At 44.1% G+C, this 24,343-nt stretch overlaps 1 protein-coding gene across 1 annotated transcript in view; it reads left to right on the top strand.

Moving 5' to 3' along the window:
- The window catches only part of SPATA16 (spermatogenesis associated 16), a 104,961-nt gene that overhangs the window by 47,968 nt on the left and 32,650 nt on the right, over positions 1-24,343 (top strand). The window contains 2 exon segments of the mRNA XM_063339872.1: positions 8,166-8,250; positions 21,345-21,492. Of these exon segments, the coding sequence (XP_063195942.1) occupies positions 8,166-8,250; positions 21,345-21,492 (233 nt within the window).

Here is a 24,343-nt window from a genome sequence, read left to right as displayed (position 1 = left end):
GCAAGGGGGTGCGTAAGCCGCAGAAGAACCTTGGAGGTCCATACTATCTCTAAGGACAGAGCAGCCAAAGCATCACCCCCTGCCTTCAAGGACAAGAGTGCCAGGAAGGGAACACGCACCCAAGGGCGAGCCTCGAAGCTCCTGAAGGAAGAGGTATCACAGCCTGAGCGGCCTTCAAGCCACCAAGCCCACAGGCTGCGACCCCACAGCGGCTGTTACATGGCCACAGCAGAAGGTCTAACCAGATGAGCAATAAGGCATGAAAGCCTTTTTTTTTTTTCTTTACTTCTTTAGCGCAGGCTATTGCTGACGCTGAATCGCCTTGAATCAGTAGCAAGGTGAAAACTTGTAGCTTACAGAAAAATACAGCCACCTATTTGCTTTGAAACTGGAGTTTTAAGTACAGAAGGGATTTTGCCCCTTTTTATCATTAAGCTGTATGTATAGCTCTCATCTTTCTGCTAATCAAAATGCTGTGCTGATTTAACAGTGTCACTGTGTTCCGCGAAAAGCTTAAGATAGCTCTTTTATCACCAGCTAGAACACTACTGACTTGAAATTAGTTGTATACATGTAGGGGAAAACAGACTGTCTGTCCCTCTGCCAGAACAAACAACTCACATTCATCTGACTGCAGAGAGTAGGGGTAAGCAATACTTAAGGAGGAAGAAGTTTTAGCATCTTAATTGCTGTGATATGGCTGACTCAGCTTTTTGACATTCCCATTTGAAAAAAAAAAAAAAATAATAATAATCTAGATGATCCCATCAGCTGAAAAGCAAATTAGGTCTGCGAGTGGTAAACCTCAGCCCTCTGTATGAGTTCAGGCCTGCATCCCATTTTAGTCAGACTTCAGGATGCAGTGGCTGAAAGCTAGGTGAATAATTTGGGTTAGTTTGTATGCCCGGTTTTGTTTTACAAAGCCTAGAGTTGCACTAAGGGAAGATGTAGAAGCAATCGGGGTTGGGGACAGAAGCTGGAGGAGTCACCCGCTGTCGGCCTCTTGCACACGCCTGCATCTGTGCTACCTGCCTCTTGGAAGAACAGAAGAAAGCTTATATTCTTTTGCTATCCTAATTGTTGCAGTTTTCCTAAACTGAAATAAACAAAAAAAAAATCCAATGCTACGCCAAAGGAAAAAAAAAAAAAGAAAGCCTGTTGTCATAGCAACAGACCCCCCCACCCCAGCTGTCACCACTGTGAGCAAGCACATTGCAAGGGGAGCACACCTTGCCCAAGACTAGGAAAGAAATGGGATCTGTTTTATCTACCCCCCCCGACGAAGGGATCCGAGAGCTTCTGCTGGTTTGGTGACCCCCGTCCTCCCCAGAGCAATGCTACGGAAGGAGCACTTCATAAATCGGGTCCAGGAAAGCAGTTCTGACAAGCGCTGGGATCAGTCAAAGCCCAAAGGAAAGCCCACGCGGCCTATTATTTAATTTGCCACCAACAGATGATGTTAGTCTGTGTCTAAAATTACCAGCCGTTATTTCTGCACCACACACATCATTCTTTATCACTTGAGACTGTCCAAGCATCAAACAACAGCCGCTCAGGCTGGGTTCACATCAGGGGCCAGAGGCAGCCTTCCAGGCTGGTTTTTCCATACCCTCTGCCAGAAGTAAATCCAAACATTGACAGCACAAGGTATGTCCCTCACCCAGGGAGCATGAGGTACAAAGAGATACGAGAGAGCAGAGCAAGCCACTGGCTAGAGACCACAGCAAGCATGGACCATGTCCCTCTAAGAGTCTTGTTGCATCTCTGTTACAAACAGCTCATCCCAGTTATCCCGTCCCTTCTCCAAACAGCTGGACTGTGAATTTAACACAGGCACTGGGACTCCCCGCACCTCCTGGAATCTGTACATCACAGAATGGTAGGGTGGGAAGGGCCCTCTGGAGATCGTCTAGTCCAAGCCCCCGCCAGAGCAGGGTCACCCAGAGCAGGTGGCACAGGAACGCGTCCAGGAGGGGTTTGGAATGTCTCCAGAGACGGAGACTCCACCACCTCTCTGGGCAGCCTGTGCCAGGGCTCTGCCACCCTCACAGGAAAGAAGTTCCTCCTCGTGTTTAGGTGGAACTTCCTATGCTCAATTTTGTGCCCGTTACCCCCTGTCCTGTCCCCGGGCACCACTGAAAAGAGCCTGGCCCCATCCTCCTGACACCCACCCTTTCAGTATTGATAAGTGTTGATAAGGTCCCCTCTCAGTTGTCTTTTTTCCAGACTAAAAAGACCCAAATGCCTCAGCCTTTCTTCATAAGAGAGGTGTTTCAGTCCCCTCATCATCTTGGCAGCCCTTTGCTGCACCCTCTCCAGCAGTTCCCTGTCCCTCTGGAACCGGGGAGCCCAGAACTGGACACAGATACGGCTTCACCAAGGCAGCGTAGAGGGGGAGGATGACCTCCCTTGACCTGCTGGACACACTCTTCTTGATTCATGCAAGGATGCCATTGGATTTCTTGGCCACAAGAGCACATTTCTGGCTCATGGTCATCCTGTTGTCCGCCATGCTGACCGCTGCTTGTTTCATCCCAGGTCACGGAGAGCCCAAGACCTCACTGGGCTTAGTGACCTGTTTTCTCAAACACCCCCTGTCATCTTAAAAGACTTGTCATTTCCCTGTGCATTGCTCAGCTCAGTTTTGGAAAGCAATTTCTACGTCCTTACACGGCAGTTGCCATTAAATGAGAAACATTTGTTATCACTGCAAAGCAATCTCAATACAACGCAGAAGGTTGTTACCTGCACGCAACCATGGGACAGGTAATAATAAATATAATAAATGCATTCTAAATACAGGCCCTTACAGGAAACTTATTTCTGCTTTCTAACAATGGGCTAATGACCCAGAAACTTCAATAAAGACAGCAAGTATACCCCTTCACCAACCCTGAAGGATCTGGCTGAACAGAAGAGTTTTATAGCAGCTTCCCGGTACATATAAGTTTCACTGGTGAAATGTTAAAAAGGAAGTTTTAGCCAGTCCTCTGCTGGAATTAGCAACACCAAGGTGTTATGTGTAGATAACAGGGATTCTCAGAATGCTTTTTGCCCCATTTTGGGGCCAGTGTACATATAGGTAAATCCTGCCATCAGTAATTTCATTCCTGCTCAGTATTCTGCAGTTCTGTTTATCTCTCATCATCTAATGGTTTCCAAGTGCCTCCATAAACTCAAAGTATAAGTTTACATTTATTTAGGATATATGGAGATGTTTAAAAATCAACTGTTACTACTTTGTTCACTTTTCAAATAGGATGATTACATTGAAATGACTACCTGCTACTTATTCCAGTTGTAAACATCATTTTCCTTTTCTAATCTCAGAAGAAAATAAGAAAGGTCATCCAAAAGAGAGCAGCAGTTTGGTTTGCATCTTGCATCTCAGACTCCGTCCTATTGTGTTAGAGATCTCAAGTGCCCAGGTGTCTGCATCAGGAATATTAAAGTCGCTGCTAAACTAAAAAAAAATCAAGATACACTTACCCTTTCCAAAGAGTAGATCTGCACAGGACTAACATCACATGGCAGTGGCTGAGGCCTTCCTTTAGTACCACTTACTGCAGATCCAGGTGAGATCACTTGAGGTAGGGAGCAAAGGTAATTTTCTGCCACTTATCAGCCTCCTGATCTTAGCAGCAATTGGGGCTGAATAGTGTGGAAGAGTGAAAGTTACTCTAATGTGCATAGGCTGTGATTATTCCTAAGGCTCTGCCATCTGCAGAGAAATCCTCCTCTCCCCTCCAGGGCTTCTCTCCTCTCTGTGCAGCTCAAGGGGAGCAGGCAGGGCTGAAGGAGCCGACCTTGAGTCTTGCCCTTATGGTTTTTTCTAGTAGTCACAGTGGTAAATGAACACACGAGCATTTAGCGACAACGCTAATTTCTTGTCTCCTTTGGCAATGTAACACTTTGGTGCGTTCCAGAAAACTCTGTGTGTTTCTTACACCCCTACCATCCATTTTCTTGTCACCGACTTGCGCAGCTGCTGCGAAGGATTTGGCTGTACGGTGGCTGTTAGTGTCAGCAGCTGTCATGCAGCAAAAGCTGCCTTCCACTCTTTTATTACAAGTCCTGTGCATGTCTGGAGGTGGGCTGAGGGAGACAGCTTAGGATCTGCTCCTCGCTTGCACGTATAGAAATATATCTTATAGTTCTGCACCACCAAGTGGCCAGATGGAGCAGATATTGCCAGGCACCTTTGGATCTAGGCTTACTACATTAACACAGATGTGTTTTCTATGTTTCTATGTTATAGAAGTTCATACTAGCCCATATTAGCCCATACTGGCCCAAACTAGCAACTAGGAAAAAAAAACATTTGAGTATATAGCCTCATGTTTTGAGAAGGAAGGGTCATATTTTCTCCAAATTCCCCTCCGGTGTATCATCGGAGCTACTTCAGTTCTCATGGCAAAGAGAGCGCTTTGGTGGGCCGCACACCTGAAGCTCAGGCATGTTTTAAGTGTTTCAAATTAGTAACTCAAAATTGGCAGATGGTTCTGTAAATGCGAGGACAATATTTCTGCGTATCACCTGAAGCGATTGTGTCAGAAGCAGGAAGAGAATGCACGTGCCTTTGTTCTTTACCATTGGAGTTTAATCCCAACGGCGTTAAAAACTGAAAAACTAAAACATGGCATTTCATCCAGAAAAGTGCATTACATGGTCTAAATGGGAGCTATTTTCACGTTCTTTTGTACCATATGTTCCTTATGCTCAGGAAAGTTCCAAGTTGAACTCTTAAGTAGTCACTCTAGGGGTACACATAAGAGCTGGCCAACATCACCCGTCCAGCATCTCCACATGACGTAACCGCGGATCCCAACTGACCTCTACTGAAACCTCTTCCACCCAGCTCTTCACAAGCTCCCGCTTCCTCAGGACCTGTGATTGCAGGAGGTGGGAAGAAGGACCTACTCTGGCCCTTACGTCCTGCTGAAATGCTAATATGGTTGTGCATATACTATCCTAAGTCATATATAGTATATATAACATGCTAAGATGATATACTTGATACATCAGCCGTGTTGATAACATGATGAGAGAAAAAGATGTTAATGAGTTTGGTCACTGGCCGAAGATCTTAAATAATAATTTCATAAATCAGATTATTTTCAATAATATTTTACCGAAGTCTCACTTCAGAATGGCTCACGGGCTCATCAGTCTCTAAATGAAAGTCTTTGTTATCTGGATTTTTGCGGGCTACATCGCTAGGTACTCACTGGCACTCAGGACCCTGGCTCGGTGCTTTATGTCTTCATGTATTTCAATGGGAGCCAGGCTTTTAACTCTCCTAAGTATCTCAATTTTTCCTTTGGATTCTGAGTGTTTAGGTCTCTAAATGTTTTTTTTCATGCCCAGCCCTGTAACCATAATCAGACAGTGTAACTTCACCTGTGTCCCTGCGTCTGGAAATTCATAGTTCCCTCTTGCATGTGTCACTTCGGTTCTGTGCACTGAGCCTTGGAGGCCTTCAAAGAAAACTCTCTGACTTGGGCACATTTGGGGCTGGACATAGGCCATCCACGTAGAGCCTTAATGCTTGTGTTTCTTTTGAAAGCGGAATTTTTTAAGTCCCTCGTAAGCCCCGAGGTCACAGTAGCAAGCGTGGGTCCTGACCTGTGTGTGCTCCGCAATGGCTGAGGAACTGAGAAGAAAACTTGTGATGGAGGCACTTGAAAGGCTCGGAGGGGTTTTATGGATGTGCCTCGCCATTCCTGATGTAGCGCACGGCAGTACGGCAGAAATCTAGCAGGGATAAAAGCAGATGTTGAAAAACTAAACACGAATGCTTGAAATGTAAGTGTGCTTCTGATTATTTAAATAAGAACAAATTAAGAAGGAAGAATAAAGAGGAAAGTAGTTTGTCTGGCGTGCGGCGATGCCTGGAGACCTCTGCCACGATCAGAGCGACATTGTGCTGAGAGCGCAGCGAAGAATTAGCAAAAGATTGTGCCAGGAGGACTCACACACCGAATAAGAAAAATCAGTCGAATATGATCATCCGCATTTTACAGCTGATGCTGAGAAACAGAGAAAGATGCAGCAAATTGTCTGAGAATCGATTCCAGATTTGTCCAGGGCTCTGAGCACATCCCTGCCTTTGAAAGCAGTGCCATGCTGGGAGAAGAAAACATTGGCTCCAACCGAGGAGTGGGGGGGTCACAAATTGGAGGTTGTGTTGTGCTGCCGGTGGGATGGAGCCTCCCTTCGCCAGTCCGCAGCTGGCAGTAGGGATGGCACAGCACGCTGAGGCTGTCTCTCTGTCATCTGATGGCGTTCGACCCATGGCAGCGCTCCCACAGCAGGGGCACCGACAGCGTGACGCTCGGGGTTAAGGATTTGCCAGTTTTAATCTTGGAAATGACAGTGGTTGAGGGGTGATACATCTATAGGAGCCCAAATTGTAAATGACCACTTGCAAATGTCCTTTGACTCCAAAAACAACAAGGCTTTAGAGCTTGAGAATTGCTCTAAATTTAGATTGAAAGTCCCTTTCTGATGAGGTGGCCACAGGAGGCCACCACTGTTTGCGTACGCTGCGAGGGACCAGCTATTGCCATTGTCACGGGAGCTGGAAGCTTTGTAGACCACCTCTAGTAGACCAAAGGTACAGTATAAGGCGACGGATTTGTCTTCCCTCAGTTTTACGCCATGTGGTTATTTCCCCTTCGCACCTCAGGACACCGTGAACGTCTTTCCCCAAAATTATCGCCAACAGTGGGTCAAGCAGGTACTGCTGGATGCTTTGCTCACCTCCTCGGCTTCATCCACAGGATCCGTATGTCATTCCTGGGATTAAACCCTGGCACCGTTTGGAGTCAATGCAAATTTTGCCAACAATTTTCAGGGCAATGAGAATTTCATCCTTTGTTCCTCCTGTGCCGGCTGGGCTAACGATGTTCAATTAGAAACTGTTCTTTGTTCTAGTGCAGTCAAGAGGATTTTTGCCAATGATTTAAATGAGCATTGGATAAAGCTTATGGCTAAATCCAATCCTTACGCAGAAATCCATGGATCCTACTGAATTGCTTTCCTCCCAGTGAAATTAGTGGGAGCTGTATGAGAACAACTAAGGGAAGATTTAGTTCCCGTTTGTAACAATATGTTACCCCCTGATACTGGGCCTGTTTTGAAATGTTTATTGTTAAATCCGTGTATTTTTGGTTATATCTCATTAAGAACATAATACCGCCTGGGAAAGTACATTCTGAAAGGGTATTACAACAGGATTGGGATTACTGTTTGTGAGACACTTTTAACTAGGGGGAAATTTCAAATTCAATTTACAGTAATGTCAAAGCACAATTAATATATAGGCGATGATAAGGAGAACATGCAGAAGTACACATTGATAGCACTCCATCAACAAATAAACTTTTGGTGCTAGTAATTAGGTACACAAGATTATTATATGTTTAATTGACTAAAGTGACAATTTGGAATTACATCTAGTCACATTTAATTGGATTTGGAATCTCTAGAGGAAAGGAAACGGAGAGCAGTGTGGAGAGGCAGCCATAAAAGCAAACTGATTTTCTAAAGTCTGTTAAGAGTCTGCATTAATATCCATTGCACAATAGTTTCTTAATATCCTTCAGTCTAGAAGGAGTAATGCAATGATTGCCACAGACAGTGGGAGTACTAAAGCATACTCGATTAAGTAGCAAGATGGCTGATTACTTTTGGTTTAGGGTGGGTTTTTTTTAAGATATAGTTTAATCAAAGGTTGACTACATCCGAGGTTGCCATAGACAAGTGATATTCTCAGACTGCCAAGCAACAGGGTCTTGATCCTGTCCTAGAAGAAATGTACTTACATATAAGGTATTTCACTGACAAATACTTCAAAGGAAAAAAAAAAACAAAAAAAAGCCAGACTAAAATATTGTATAGGTCATTAAATATTTGCTCAGAGTAAAATATGGAAAAGCTATTAAAAGAAAACACAGGGCTTTTTGCTTTTTCGCTTGCAGATAGTTTGGTTAGCTAACACATGTTTACTAATGCTTGTCTTAAAGTTGGACAAAGACTGAGAGTTAAGTGTAATCCTTTGATACAAAACCTCGTGTTACACTCTTTTAATATTACCCTCTTTAAATATTGCTATATACACCCTTCTCTCCCTGTACGCTCATTTATTCTGCTTTTGTCATCAGGAGCGCCATGATTGCTGACTATCTCTACTGGCTGACGGGAGGCACCGAGCGGCATACAAGCAAGCTCATCAAACTGTATTGGCAGGTAAAAATTGATAGCCCGATGAGGAAGGAGGTGCCCATCTCACTATTAAGACGAAAATGAAGGATTACTGCTTAAAAGACTGCCGACAAAGGTAGCTCTTGGGCATATCAATCAAGAGGACACTATATAGTACTACCGTATTTATAATGAAGTAGATTTTCTTGGACTAATTTTAAGGGCAAAATTCAAGGTTGTTAACCCTTGGCTCATACTTCAATTTTATGGACTGCTATAAAATTTAATTCTGGATACTGTGTAGTCCCCCAAGCAATTTTTTGTGAAGTCTTCCTACCTTAGCGACACTTTCTTCTTGCAATTTGCATGATACTAATCCTCTGACACCTTTCCGAACTCTTCAACCGGAAGGGGAGGAAAAAAAATGACTCTAACGAATGGTCTCAGAGGAACCTAAAGTGCTCTGTGAAGGATGGCTGGGTAAGACCCCAGTCTACAAAGAATACTTCTGTGGGGACTAGACCATTGACTTCAATGAGACTCGTCTCTTGAGTGATACTTATTTGAGACGGCTGTTCAGCCGCATCAGCACAAATTTAAGTTTAAGGGTACCCCCTTGTGCTCTGAGGAGAGCTCTTGCACAGACTTGGAGGTGAATAGATCCTTTGCTAGAGAAGGCTTGTTGCTGCTGGAGCTTATCACTACCGGTGGTGTCCCAGCCCTCACCCCCCTGGTTTCAAGGCAACCAAAGTGCATTTCAGAGGGAGTGCAGCATTTGGGCCTCAGGCGGTGGAAGACCCTTCTGCCTCCCAGAGTGGACCTGGCCCTCAGGTCCCCCTTGATCATACGAGGAATTTAATGATACTAGGAACAATATACTTCCCTTGTGATAAAATTTCAGAGTCTGATTCTGTTCGCATTTATTTTGGGTTTATTCTGTGAGAACATCTGTGACGTCTGTATTTTACGTGAAGCGGCGCAAAACATGTCTGATGTAAGCCAGAGTAATAGCGATCGGAATCTGGTCTTCCACCTTCCCTCACATGGTAAATTCTTCTTTTTAAAAACTATTATTAGTTGCATTCTCATAGGTAAAATGGAATAAATCTCAGTCCTGGGAGCTGCTGAATTTCAGTACTGCTGTGAGTGCAAAGTGCATCTCATTCAGAGAATTACCCACTGGGCTAGTGTTTGCAGTGCCTGTGAACTTTCTTATATGCTTTCCAGCAGAGAATTTCTTCTGTACAGAACAGTTTGATTTTTTTCCCCACTGGGTCAGACTCGTTTAAAATCTTGAGTTCACAAACAGGTTTTATGAAGGGGTCATTTCTTCGAATGGAATGTCTTTTTTTGTCTTTTAACACTGGTATCCATTGACTTCCCTTCTTGATGTCAGGGACATGAAGCTTCAAAGAATAAACCTTTAAAGGAGGAGCTGTCATAGCTGTCCTCTCCCCCGGCAGTGCAGGCTGCCCTGCTATGTAAGAGGGATGAAATATGGCATGAAGGACGAGATTCATCACAGTGCCTCTTCATAGGCTCTAAATCGGAAGCTGTGGTTGGGCTAAGGTGGGAATGAACCAGACCGGAAGTGGGGCTACTGAATCGCCTCCAGCCATTAATGTCATCATACAATATTAGCGTCATCATCATAAAAATTATTTCAGCCGTGGTAGGACTCTGGTTCATCTCTGCTTCAGTCCGGAGCTCAGAGCTCATTTCTTTTCCTGATGGAGAGTTCGCGCGTGGGCCTCCCTGGGCCCCCATGGTACCAAGAGGCACCGCCATGCTGTTTGTGCCCCATTCCCACTCCTCCTCTGCCTCCCGCCTCAACCTGAGCTGCTGTCATCTTTGTCTGCAGCAGCTTTGAAATGTCAGTAGAGATCTCGCCATTTGTTTGATCCCCCACCGTGCTTGATTTTCGCTGGGAGACAGAGATTGCTCTGCAATTTTGTGCCTTTTGTGCATATGCCTTAGCGTGGGCTAGGCTAAGGATTCAGCGGTATCTATATGCTGACACACAGGCAGCAGAGGCAGCTGGGTGCCCGGTACCGCTCCCACTCAAGTTAATAGCTAGCACTTAAGAAACGCCGCTCGCGAAGATATATCCCCAGCACCAGTAACAACCTTTTCCTCCCCGAGCTGATGAGTTCTGTGCTCTCAGCATCAGGGGTGACTTCAATGTCATTAGAGCACACAGCAACAATTATGCAGGATGATGTAGCATGTGACACTGCACTGGGACTTTCCGCCACAGGGCGACCAAGCAGAGGTAACATTATCTTTTTTTTTTATTAATATTCCCTCTATTTCACGGTGTAAAGCTGAAAATAACTTGTCACGACTATACATGCTCATGTGCCTTTGTAACCAAAGCAACAGCTATTGATGCACGCTTTTCTTGCTAACTACTCCTCTGGCCCAGAACGCGCTAGCGTTGGCTCACAACCGTGAGCAAAATTTTCTGAGGAGGAAGGGAATAGATGGCGAACAGAAAGGTTTGGGTTTTACTTCTGTGAAGAAAGATTTTTAGATTAGAGGTGTCACCCTTTGCTTTGATCAGTGGGTCATGTATATAATCTTACGGTGTGTCGTTGACTACTTTTGTTTCTTCTTTTCGTAATTGTTCTAAGTGCTGGAAACTTCCTCCTCACAGCCTATCTTCTGCTTCTCTCATGGCTTCAAAATGTTGTACAGACCACTCAAATCCTTCAGCTGATGTCTTTACTGCAAAAAATTCAGGCCCTAAATTCACATCTGCAAAGCTCTTTATTATTTATCCTACTTCTAATTCACTGTTTTTTCTCTCCTGACCTATTCCTCATGCTCAGAGCACTCTTTATCTTGTATCTCCTTTGGTTTTCTTCTCCTGATTTTGGTTTCATATTTTCCTTTGAACTTCTTCTGTCCCTGACATCAACTGCCAGGAGTTCTCTTTCCTCAAAACTCTTCTTAAAACATCCCCAAATCGTTCCCCTTCTCATTATTAGCTTTTACATATTTCCTCTTCTTGAGCAGTAATCCATTCCACGTGACTGTACCTCCTCTTAGGCACACTGCAAGGTTTGTACTGTCAGGTTTTTAAGGCAAGAAGGGCTCATATTGATGAATTATCTGACTTGCTGCATAAAAACACCACAGAATTGTACCTTTACCTTCCCGCGCTGGGGCCAAAAGAGGCAAGCAGAGACTGGCTTTGAGAAAATTACCTGATCCCCATTTAAACCATTTAATAAGAGAATATTTACCATAACCCACCTAATAGATGATTTGTTGCATGGTTGTCCCCTTTTTCTCCCCCAACTTACAGACTGGGATCTTACTTGTCCGGTCCAAACTTCCAGCAATTTATATTATGCATTCACCTCCGGAAGCTTAAAGATCCTTTGGTACTTGCTATCTTCTCCCTGTGTATGTACCTATGGATCATGATCAAGGCAACTTTAAATATTCTTTTTGATTAGCTTTTTGATTAGCTTTCTTTGATTATCCCCTTTAAAGTAAATCATCTATTTCTGGATCTTCTGTACAGTGATATGTAATACCTAATGCCCTGTGTTGGTTTTGAATATTAATACCCGCCTTCCATTACACTCCGAGATAAAGGTATAATGCTGATGAGAGGTGAAAAAGTAATTTGCAATGGATAATATTATTCAGTAAGTTGGGCCTTTTTCTCTGTTCAAATATTTTATTCCATGGATTGAAAATACACTTTCCAAGTTAACACATAATCAAATGGACGGGATTTTTTCTCAGAACCCACTACAGAATATGCGCTGGATGATTTGTGTATCGGCTCTTAGATTAAAAATAGATGAGTTAAATGAAGTTCATCACAATAAATAATAATGTGAAAGTTATTAAATGTATTGTGGTAGATACCTTCGGAGAAGTAGCAGCAGGACAAAGTTTAAACTTAGTTATTACCATAGTCGGGAAAGCTCCCCAGCATTTCTTGTCAGTAACGCAGTTTCTCAGCTGGTAATAGCAAAACCAACAACAGACTTGAGATATTTCATCCCACAGAAAGAGTCCCTCTCCAAACCGTCCGGTTTTACTCACACCTTTGTTAACTATTTCCACTGGCTGAAAACTGGGCAATATAAGCTGGACGTTTCATTCCATGAGTAAAAATACATCACACCCATACTACAACGTCAAAAATGCCCAACGTTGTCAAACAGGAACTTTGCAAATATCTTGAAAGTCACAGCCTGGTTTCAGCAAGATCTGTCACAGACATCTTAGTATAAAGGGCCTTTATTACCTAATTTATAAACATCTCAGGCTGAACTCATTAGCACATTACAAAATTAATTGCTTTTATTATTCCATTGTGAAAACCATGTGGCCTACTTTATACTAAAGGCTCGAGTGCATCCATTATGCACTTACGTCCAAAGTCATTCCCATCTAGCCAAAGTCTTACCCTAAGTGCCATTGCACCGGCAACACGCAGGTTGCAGAAACTAACGGAACCCTGGGAGGGCATTTCAAAGCTTGTAGGTTCGTATCTGTAGGCTTCCATAACCATCTGTACTAAAAGCCTGAATTCCATAACGTAGCCAACGTTTATTTGCCACAGCTCAAATGAAGACCTTTAATTTGCATCGGAGCAAACCGGGCTTTTAGCTTTAGTTCCAGTTCAACCCCAGTGTTCTGGCCAAGGTTGCAGCCGTCACGGAGCTGCTCTTAGCGCATTGAAAACCCCGGCTCTGTGATTGCTGCACACGGAGCTCGCGAACTTGCGTTTCTGAGAATATTTCTGTCAGCTAACCTCAAAGTCAGGGAGAAAGCTTCCAGCAGCACGTGCACTGGCTGACACGGAGGTTTGGGGATTCTCACAGTTGTTTTGCTCTCTCGTTGCTGTTACGAGCATCAGGTGCTTCCATTTCAAAAATCTGAGCTGTTGCGAGCGCAGAGCAATACACGCATCGCACATTAAAGCAAACGATAACCCGGCCCTGCAAGGTGGCTGAGCACCCACGGTGCGGCGACGAACGCTGTCAACTCCTTTAGAGCTCAGCTTTGTCTCACACCTTGAGGGGTGACGACCCAAGGCGAGAAAGTTAAAAGACAAAATGCTCTTGGTAGCCAAAACCCCCTCTGCAGTCCCAGCCGGTGACCAGGCCCGTCAGCAGTCTTGCGTGCTCAAGCTTGACCCGTGTCCTGCTCTGGAACGGGAGGTTTCCAAGCTGGCAACGGCAGGGATGTTTTGCAATCCTCCTAATGCAATGACCGATAGGAGCTGACAGGCAGCCTCTCTGGGCAGCCCGGCCATCATATCACCGAGAAAATGTCTTTCTCATTAATTCTTGCGGCTGTTTTAGCAGATCACGCTGCGCCACGCTTCACTGCAGAAAAGTCCCTTCTTCAATCAAATCTGGGGGAAAATCCCAATGAGATCAATGACTGTTGTGTGTACAGGCAGACGTAAGTGCCGAATATCTGTAAATCTACGTTGTCTCAGAGGTCTGCGGAGCCCGTTGCTGCTTTCAGTATTAATTACTGAATTCTCTCGTGTCAGAAAAGACAAAACATTTCTCTTACCCCTCTTCATAATCCTCCTTTTTCTGGATCTATGACCACTTTGAAGGACGACACTTGCCTCGAAGCACTGAGCTTTTCATTTTCTGGGGGAAAGTTGGGATGTAATGATTTTCCTCATCCCGCACTTTAGAAGAACAAGAAGATTTTGGCCCATAAGCAGGAAGATCAGTTCGTTCTGAAGACACTGGTATCCAGGTGATGTCAGTGCAGCTTCTGACCAGTTCGTGGGTTTCCTACGTTCTCATTGCATCGTGGCTGAAGCAACTTGTTAAAATTAAAATTATTAACATTTTTTCAGGGCAGAATGGGCCCCTTTCCTATGTATGCCATTTCAGGGATTCAGACCAGGCTGGCTTAGGAGTACGCTATTTCTAAGACATAACTCTCAGCTGCAAAAATCAGCTTCATTCTGCTGTCAGGTACGCTGGTAAAAATATGGAGTAATTGAAAACCGGATCGAGAAGGCAAATAAAATAACATAACAGAGAGTTTCTATCATGTTGATACTGATTTGGGAGCTTTTTATTGCTGTTGTTATTGCTGATATTTCCATTCCAGAAACAATTCTACATGTACAAAACCAAGGAATTTAACATTTTTCTTGTATTCTTTCTTCTTTAATAATATCTACCTCCACATATTTTCTACCTACTTCTATTATTCTGGTACCAGATCATTCGTGGTAGAATAACCGTTGCTTGAATCATATTTGCATGCTAAGAGAAGTTATTAATTTAAATGTCACAATTATTAAAACAGATGGATTAATTGTCTCTAATTTCAGGAGAGATGGATTTACTTAATACTGGCTGAATGTAATAGGCAACACATACCTTGCTGCAGTCAGTAGCTGTTGAAATCCCAATATGAAGCAAAATACCAACCCAATTAGGGTTTTAACTGTTAACAGAGGCTCATAAATCATGTCTCAAAGATGCTCAATGGGAACAACCTGGCCAGCAAAGCTCCAGACCATTTTAAAAACCTTACAGGGCAGCTCAAAAGTAATGTGCATGTTTCCCAAGGAGAATTTTCAATTCATTCTGGCTTTTACTGGGTTGCGAAGCAGAGACTTAAGATTTACAAAGGAAACCTGAGAAATCAGCGTAGAAAAGCAGCCATTTTGTGCTTTTTTCAGGCCCTTATTGTTCCCTCAAGTTGCAAAGGTCCTTAAGAAGTTACACATTCGTTATCGTCTTCCCTTTCTTTGTATACCATTTCCTTTCTTCGGTGAGATGAAGCTACAGGCCAAGGTTTGTGCTGTTCCCAGGATCATTACTGGTTATGTGGCTTCCCATCTGCACATCTGCTCTTGAAGAACTACAGAGGACATCGCACACACAAAAAAAGAGATAAAGTCACTTTTCAGAAACATCTCTATATACAGCCGACTTGTCTTCTACTAAATTAGCCGCCATTCAGCCTCATAAAGTAGTTTGCTATTGCAATGACTCAGGCATGATTTTTCGCTGCCCCTTTGAACAGTGCTGTCCATTTTACAGGCTAACCACATCAGTCACCATCTCTGGCTGGCTGATTCATCTCATCACATTTAAGTCAAGTTCCCAAAAGCTGTTGAGCTCAGTGCTAGGAAGGACTGACATCTCCTTCAGTTAGTTTCTGCACTTCAGTCTCCTTTTCTTTTTCTTTTTTCCCCCCTTTTTTGGGCTAAAAGCCCTGAAAAGCCCCTACAGCACGTATCCCACATTTCTCCCAGGAGTCTTTCCTTGCCAGGGTCACTCTCTCAAGAATTTGTCTGAACCACCCGACTGATGCAGCATCCAGATGTCAACTGGGGCGTCTGACTACGCTCAAGTAAAGCACTCAGTGATGCTCAACCTTTAGCCCTGCCTCTCGGAGTTAAGATGTCTCTCTCAGCCCAGGCTACCAAACCTGTTCAACTCAGCACAGTTTATAATCCCTGTTCACAAAAAAAAAGCCCATGCTGTTTAAATTGTGACCCATTCCTGACACAGCAGGAGCCGCACGGAGCTGACCCAACACCCACCAAGGGCTTGTGCTGGCGAAAGGCTTCTCCCGGCGCTGGAAGGGCAGTCCTGCTGCTCAGAGCAGTCACGGTATTGGAATGAGGGTACTTCTCACCGTGAAAACCCTCTTGTCCTTAAAAAAGGGGCAATATTAACGAAACTGGTTAAAATCTGTGGGTTTGGCCAATAGCTTCACTTCGAATTATTGACCAATCCTTCATTTAGAGGATAATTGGCCCCTCCACGGGGCAGTTCTTTGATGTTTGCATCCTCTCCCTCACTGCCCCATTGCGGATTTGTCTCTGCCTCTGTTACCAGGCCAAGGAAGTGTCTGCACCGCAGCTAGCCGGGTGGCCAAAGGCCACGGCAGTCACACTGACTATCCACGGGAGCTCGGCTCGCTCTGCTGGACTGGCCCTGTTGGCATCACAGCGTCCCGGGGAGTCACAAGGCCCCAGCTGGGACAGGGGTAGGTGGCCCAGGCCAGGAACCACCTCTGCAGGGAGGACTGGAGCTAGAGCTACCTCCTTGTAGACACACACACGGTAGATATCGGTGGCAACAAACCGCCGTTCAAGCGGTGACAGCGGCTCACTTTGTCGATGCTCTGGATCAGCCTTGCAAAGCAAAGCTAACCTCCGCTTCATTGGTCTCAGGGTTGCTCCACCATAGCAAAGAAACACCGAAATCCTTCACATTTACCCCTGTGCTGGGACGAAGCTGTAAGATTCTTGGTTGGCAGCAAGTGATACAAGAGCTGAGGACTCCCGCGGCACTCTCCAGGCACCTGAGTTTGTGAGGCCGGAGGACGGGCTTGTGGGCAGAGAGCTTTCCTGAACCAGAGCTCTGTTGGCACATTCCTGCTCATTCCCTCCTTTCCCACCTGCCGGCTTCACGGACAGGGATTTTCAAGCACAGCCTCCATCCTTTTCCATACTCTCTGTATTCCGGGCGTTTTCTTTAATGAGCAGTGATCTCGTTGCAAGGATATAAAGCACGGATTTCTTTTCTTCCAAAACATAAAGAGATACTTATTGGAGTATCACACAGATATTTGAAGCCTAAGGTAACCCATCTGCAATACGCCGGCCTCTGCCTTTCGGAAGTCGGCGGAACACACGGATCTATCGCTGTGGCGCTCTGCAAATCCCCTTTCAAAACAGACCGCTTACAAAATAACTCGCAGAGCCTTAAATACGTTAATAACTTAAGAACCTAAATAAGCTGATATTTGATGTGACCTACATTAATGGGGAGGCATTACATGGCAGATAAGCAGAAAGTTCTTCTCTATTGTATAGTACATGATTTATTCATACCATAAACATATTGAGAGAAGGATATGCTCTGGCATTCTGTCTACTTATTTTTCCCCGCAGAAAAAAAAAAATAAATAAAAATGATGTAAGAAGATCACGCTGGCGAGAAGATATTCATATCACAACAGCAGCAGACTTAGTGGCAGGGCTGCCAGATACTTCTTTATGGTTGGAAAGATATAGAGAAAAGCGCACAGGTCGCACGGCAGTGCACCCGTAATTCCAGCTACCAGCCTAAGAGTGGAAGCAGTTCGTAGAAGAGGCTAACGGCTTTACCCTGACTGATATTGCATTAATAAAAATCATCAATAAAAGCATCAATTCCCGCTGTACTGTAAATGAGACAGTGGCGGAGTGTGTACTGCAGCTGCGAGATAAGGCACTAGAAAGATATCTAAATTTTTGGCTAATTCTAGATGTCAAGATAATTGGATTTTCCAAATTAAACCTTTCTGTAGTTAAAGAGGATTAAGGTTAGGGACTGTAGCAAGGAAAACTGCTGTCACTGTTGCTGATACAGTGCCATTTTTCTTCTTCTATGTCTGCTCCAAGCAGGCAAAATGGCAAGAGCTTCATAAAAATATTGAAGTAGTTATAGTATTCGCCATCAAAAGTTGGCACGGGAAAACTTTGTTTCTTGTGCATCTACCTATTCGTTTTATGAGCTCTTAACAGAATTTTAGTACATATTGAAGGGACAATATAAGCTCATTTAGGCTAAAAAGTTTTATTAAAAGGTCTGTGAAATGCAACATTGCTAGATATGGTAGAATTTAAGGATGTTGCAGAGCCAAGGTGCTCAGAGCCAAGGAATATGTGGTGTTAGATCAAATATACGTTTAAACCCTTGATCAAAACAAAGTTTGTTGTTTAGGAACGTCTTTTGGCTTTTTAGTTTCCGTGATAGCAATGTACACCCCTCAAACCTTGTGAGCGCTTGTGTTTCATGGAAGGATTAACTGCTATTTTAATAGAAGTGCTGACAACACAAAGACTTCTTGAGACACTTCATCTCCAGATGGTTTCTCTACAGACTTTCTCTGATTCCCCACACTTCCAAAACAGAGATATAAACCTCCTGACACAGCAGAGCGTGAGTCAGTCCCAGAACTACAAAAAGATCTTCCTTATCATCAGATTACCCTGCAGTCTCATCTTGAGTGAGCTCTTGCATCTTTGCTGAAGCGATAGATTTTTGTCCACTGCTGAGGTAAACCACCACAATTCAATGGACTTAAGTCAATCGTAGTCCTTACGTTATTCTACGTTGTTAGAGGAGCTCTTTCTTACGGTTTAAGGTCATCTCAAGGACTTCACTTTTTCTAACTCTGATAAAATTGAAGGCTGGAGTGTAGCACCATGTGATGAGATATTGCTGCAGAGCTCACTTGCAAGATATGCAAAAAAAATCATCTTTCTCTATCATCTTTATCAGTTTATCTGCTACCTCCATACTCTGATGCTTCTTCCACTCTGAGGCCAGAAGAGCACCATCCTCCCTGATGTCTCTGAGAGAACATTGCAGAGAAGACCCTTCAGACGGAAAGACACCAAAGCTCATGCAAATGGGAAAAAACAGTTGTCCTGCCCTCCCTGCGACAACTGTCTTGACATTCTGTTGAAGCCCTTGCAATCCTCTCCACAGTGTGACTATATCTTGAGTAGCAGCACGACAAATGATGTCCTGTAGGCAACCCTGTTTCCTGGACACGTTGCCAGGTATTCATCCACGGGCATGGACTTCAGTGCATAAAGGCTTAAGCAGAAAAATCCTTAGGGATTTCGTCGTATGAAGTTTTCTCCTCCAAAGTTTTTATGGGCTGAAGTTTTATATCCTTAAAGGCTTTACCCCATAAAAATCCAAGAGGATAATAAAACAAATAGTATCTATGTCCAGGGTCAGTAGCTTGGGGAAAAAAAAAAAATGCTCTTGGGTAATAATAATACCTTCAGCAGCTGTACTGACCAGAAACTACGGGTCTATGTTTTTCCCTGTTGGTTGACATTTTACCGTTATTGCCCCCTGAGCTAGTCGCGGTTTGCATGCTGTGAGGGGCAGCCATGGGATCATGGCCATGCAGAGATATTATAGGCGTGACTTTGAACTGTTCTTGAGGATGATAAAGCCAAAAGCAAACTTTGCAGGCAGAATACAGAGCTTGTCCGGCCCGGCCTCTCACGTTTTCATCCTGCTGCTTCGTATGCTCCATATATGTTAAATCTGAAGTTTATGGATACACCCCAAACCACGTTCATATGCTCATATTAATCCACATTAGGAATGCCTCCCAAGATGTAGAAAATCAGCAGAACACCCAACAGCTCACACAAAATAAGGCTGACCTAATTCTGTGCCTATATTTACACATGAAATTCAGTAAAACTTGAGCAAGTAGGCCTCTGCTTTTTGAAAAATGTACCTTGGAAAGCTGGGTTGGTACCATTGTTTTGCTACTGATCCTCTAAGGGGCCTGAATGACAAGATAATTAAAGTGCATAGAAATATGAAATCCTAAAATCACTTTTCTATAAGTCAGCGCAGACTGGTAAGTATTCCCGCAGGGAGGAACGGGCACAGATCCATTCACAGGCCCCCGAGATCTTGGCAGGAGGACACACTTGCTATTTTCTGGTCTGATACCCCCAGATCTGTGGCATTAACCACGGATAACACGGCTGTCCCCGTGGAAAGCTGGAACTCCTCCTCACGGGGATGGGGGAGGACATTATTATTGCCCCAGGGGGTCATGCTACTATTACACACATCTCAAGATTGTTAATTTTCCAGGGCTAAATACTGCCCACTCCAGACTACTTCCATTCCAGTAAATGCAGGATAATGGGCTGACTAAATATAGTCATCTAAAATATAAACAAATCCCCAGTGATACCCTCGACATCCAAGCAGAGCGCTCACTGTACGGGCACTCAGGGCGCAGGGATGGCAGCCTATCCCGATATCTGCTCAAAACAATTATGGCATTTCTATGGTATTTCTCCACACCAATAAACAGGATGGAAAAAACAATGGCATAAAACCATATCAGAGGACCCGTTGTCTAAAGCCATTAAGGAGAAGGACGTAGATACTTAATTGATTGGCACTCTCAGCCTTCCATTCGGGGTTGGTGGGAGCAGTTGTCAGCTAAATGACTCACAGAGGCACACTATGTCTTGGATAATTTTACATAGGTGGAGGCTAGACTGGAGAACAAAAGCGAGGGCTTGTCAATAAAACACCGAGCTAGTCCCATAATGACACTTTCTGTGAATCACTTCAGTGTATAAGGTGATCTGGAAGATTCATGCACCCTGTTAAAAAATAGATATCTTTTCCTCTCGTGCTTTTCTGACCTCCTCTATTAACCTTGTGTTGGTATTATCACTATTAACCGCGTTTACGCTTTTGCCAAGATACATTAATGAAGCCTTGCACTTCCCCCAGTTTCCAGAAAGGACCGTCCACATCAGGAAGGCAAAAATCTGTGTTAACAACAGATGCAGCCGAAGCAGCGCTGAACCTGGTCTTACCCAAACCCCACGCCAGGAGGAACCGCGGCTAAACCCCCCTGGCCCTGGTCGATAAGAGTGCCACGCGAGGCCGTTCCCAGGCTGGCAGCTCCTCCTGGCACTTCCAGCACCAGCTCATCGGGGTCCACCGAGTGTGAAATCCACCTCTCCGCATGAGACCGCCACGATGCATCACTTGAGTCATTTTTAAGGGATGACAAGGTTCATAAGCTTCGTGTCGCCCTCTGCCCAGGAGTGAATTTTACTCTTAATGCAAATGGTGTTTAAATGCAATATTTTAAGGCTAATATTCCGTATAGAGACAGTGTCTGATTCATGCCAACCCAAGGGGTAATGTGAATGCTTAGTATTGTTTAACCAGCTCCCAAGGACTGAATAAAACCCTTGGATGAAAGATGTGACCTTCAGAGGGCATGGAATCACTTTTTCTTTTCATCTAAAAGATAATTTATCTAATGCTTCTCTCCACATTGAAGACATAGGCTCGCTGCACTGAAAACTGTTTACAAATGTTCTTTCTCCATTAAATTGATTTTCTGAGTGTAGATAGGCAGTGTTTTCTGGAACTAATTTAAATTCCCCTCTAATTAATATTCAAAACCAAAATATGTTATCTTTGCATGACTGTGCAATTATTAAAGGGAAAATATCATCTGTGAAAGTAATTATTTTTCTTTTTTCTTTTTTTTTTTTTTTTTTGACTAGCCGTTAACCTACATGAGATGTATCGTTTCTTTGCCTTTTTTAGGCTATGATTGAAGAAGCCATGACTAGAGAAGAATCTTTTTCGGTTATGTACACACCATTTGTGACAGAAGTCAAGGCTGACAAAAAAAACAAGATAAAGGAGGTGTTTGCTGAAAAGCACCCCGATTACGTGGGGCACATATATACAGGTAACAGTAAGCGCTGTATATAGTTTATGTGTGTGTGTGTGTGTGTGTGACTTAAAGAGCTTGAGCGAGTCTGGAGCATAAGCCTGCACATTTCTATACTTCTGCGGGGGGGAAATTAATTTCTGGTATTTGCTCTACGATTGTACACGATTTAGGTAATCAAATCAGTACTTAGCGAAGCACAAGACTTTACACTGCAAATCCCGATCAAGATGATTTTTATCCATGAAACCTCCTGTTTCAGTTGTTGAATTTCATTATTGCAACTAATCTTTTGTTCAAAGGTAGACGTGCAGCGTGTTGTGGTGACAGCGAGTCCCAGGTTCATTCCCATCTCCACGGATTTCTGTCGGTCACGGATGGTCACCCCTGCAACGGGGTCTTCACTTTCCAAAAATATCCTCCCTTCTATGAGCACTAATGAATTGAGCACCACCTTTGAGAGCATCTCGGCTGCAGGGGTGGGAATAGAGAGCCAGGTTTCCTTTAGCCTGGCGAAGGCAAGTAGGATCCAGAGTGAACAAGGGCTTTGCAGAGCCCACTGTCATCTCCTGGCAGAGTGAACTCAAGTAGCATCTCCCGGAGTAAACAGACACTTAAATTCTAGTGACCACAGCCATATTTCAAGAGAAATGGGCATGGCGTTTTGGCAAAAGAGAGGCAGGGGGATAAAAGGCATTTCTTACTATCATTAACCTGGTGACTTGGAACATACTTGACCCTGATAACGCTTGGCTTTGAGTTGGCGATTGAGAAACGTAAAGGGAAAAGTACTTTTCTCAGGTCAAATTCTGGAAAGCCTCTATCACACAAACGAAACGTGTAGCTTACCTCTCACTGCCGCTTCCAGCAGGGTGGTCCGAAAGGCCGAGATTCACGCCCAGGTCAGAGATGACGGCTTAGTCCTCGCCGCAGCGCTGAGCCCCGTCGCTTTGCAGATACATGAGGCTTCCAAAAGAGTACACATTGTGCCTTTGGGGAGGAAAAGAAAACCTATTTGGAAAACACAAACAGGGATTAGGAAACCAAGTACTTACCACAAAACTGTGCAAATATTTAGCACAAGTAAACTTGTTTTGCTTTGGGAAAACAGTATAAAACTAGGTCATGTTCTGCAAGTTGCAGACCACCCGTGTATTGCGTTTCTGGCAGTAACTTTGGGGTTGTCCGAAGAGGGAAAATGGTGACTTATCTATCACGGAGGTTGTAAAAATCCCTTTCTACCGTTTACTTGCTGATGTGACTTTGTGGAGAATTTCCAGGGACAAAACTGTTGACATTAAAAGGAGCGTAAAATAAAACTCCCTGAATCTAATTTTTAAAAAGATGTGTTCATATTTCACATAATCCCCTCAATATACAGCAAGGGTGAGACTTCCAGGAGCGCATAAGCAGTGGAAGTGTGCAAGCGATGCACTGAAACTCAGTTTGTGTTCAGAAATCCCTGAATGACTCAGAAAGTGTCACCAGTCGTTCTCTTACTCCTCCCAATAAGGAAAAGGAAGAAGGAAAAAAAAAAAGGCGGGGTGCGGTGGTACAAGTCCTATGGTACTTTAGTCAAGTATAAACCAGATCGAATAGAGACAGTTCTGCCCTCCAATGTGCTGCTTTACAAAAATCCATTCGTTAAAAGACTTACTTCAGCTTTACACAAATTTCTCTTTCTGGGATCACTGAAGCTTTTAGGAATTAAGTGGGATAGATAGCCAAGAGAAAACAGAACGGGTATCGGGGTTTGTGAGAGGTCTCCGGCAGGCGGGACCTCTCCCGACCTTCTCCTTTCTGTCCTGGAAACCCTCCCGGAGCCGATGCAGCTCCTTTTCCTAAACTCGATGCTGAGATAACTCACAACAGTGTTAGCTGAAGTCAACCGAAGCAGTAGGGTTTTCTCAACTTATCCATTCAGATCTGACCTCAAATCACACTGCTCACCAGAAAAAAAAAAAAAAAAAAAGAACCAAAAAACATCACAAGCAACAAGTTTAGCTCATTGTTGGTGTGGTACCACCGAGAGTTCGACCTGCAGGTCTGCATCCCACATAGGTGAAATTCAAAATATGAGATAAACCCCATTTTAACAGTGGGTGTGAAATGCCAAACGTCTCACGAACATGTTATTTTAAATAACCTTCCTATTCCGTAACAATCATCCGTCCTATTTTAGTCCAAGTTCTGCTAGAGTGTAAGGACTGAATTGATTTCAAAGTTTTCCTTATTGCCAAGGAAAAGGAGCCGATAGGCATTTAAATCCAAGTGCACAATGCAGTTTGTCGCGAAATTGAGAATCCGTCAGAAGCAGAACATGCTGCAAGGGAAATATCAGGTCCACTCGCTTTGATTTATATCGGGGTACGTCCGGAGAGCTCGGAGTGGGGTTCTCCATTTGTCACCGTGACCGCACAGCCTGGCATCTTAAAAGCAGAGCTGAGGGAAAACAGAGCGCTCCTTTGTGAGGAGTGACACTGACATTCAATCTGGGTTTATTTTTTGCAAGGGAAGGGGAGGGAGGGAAGGACCGGTCTGGTTCCCTACGCAAAGGTGGGTTGTACAATTGCCCTGAGCATCCTTCCCCGCCAAGGTCAGGGCAGACCGACCCAGCCGATACACGGGTTTTTTGACAGCGGCGGTGACAAAGTCTGGACAAGCCACAGCACCGGCTGTCACCTGCCAGCTGGGTGGATGGGAAAGGACATGCAGGAAGCCTGGGATTGCGGTGGTAGTGGTGGTAAAAGCACAAATCTGTAGGAAACCAAAGCTCATAAATTCAGGGGACGACAAAACGGCTTCTTTTGCAGTTAAAAGATCAGGATGTTACATTAGTGAAGTGTTGAGTTATTAACGCTTTGGATGA

Source organism: Chroicocephalus ridibundus, chromosome 6, assembly GCF_963924245.1.
Source record: "Chroicocephalus ridibundus chromosome 6, bChrRid1.1, whole genome shotgun sequence".
Classification (NCBI taxonomy): domain Eukaryota; kingdom Metazoa; phylum Chordata; class Aves; order Charadriiformes; family Laridae; genus Chroicocephalus; species Chroicocephalus ridibundus.
Note: the sequence above shows the minus strand (reverse complement) of the source record. Positions and strands in the feature narration are given on the sequence as shown.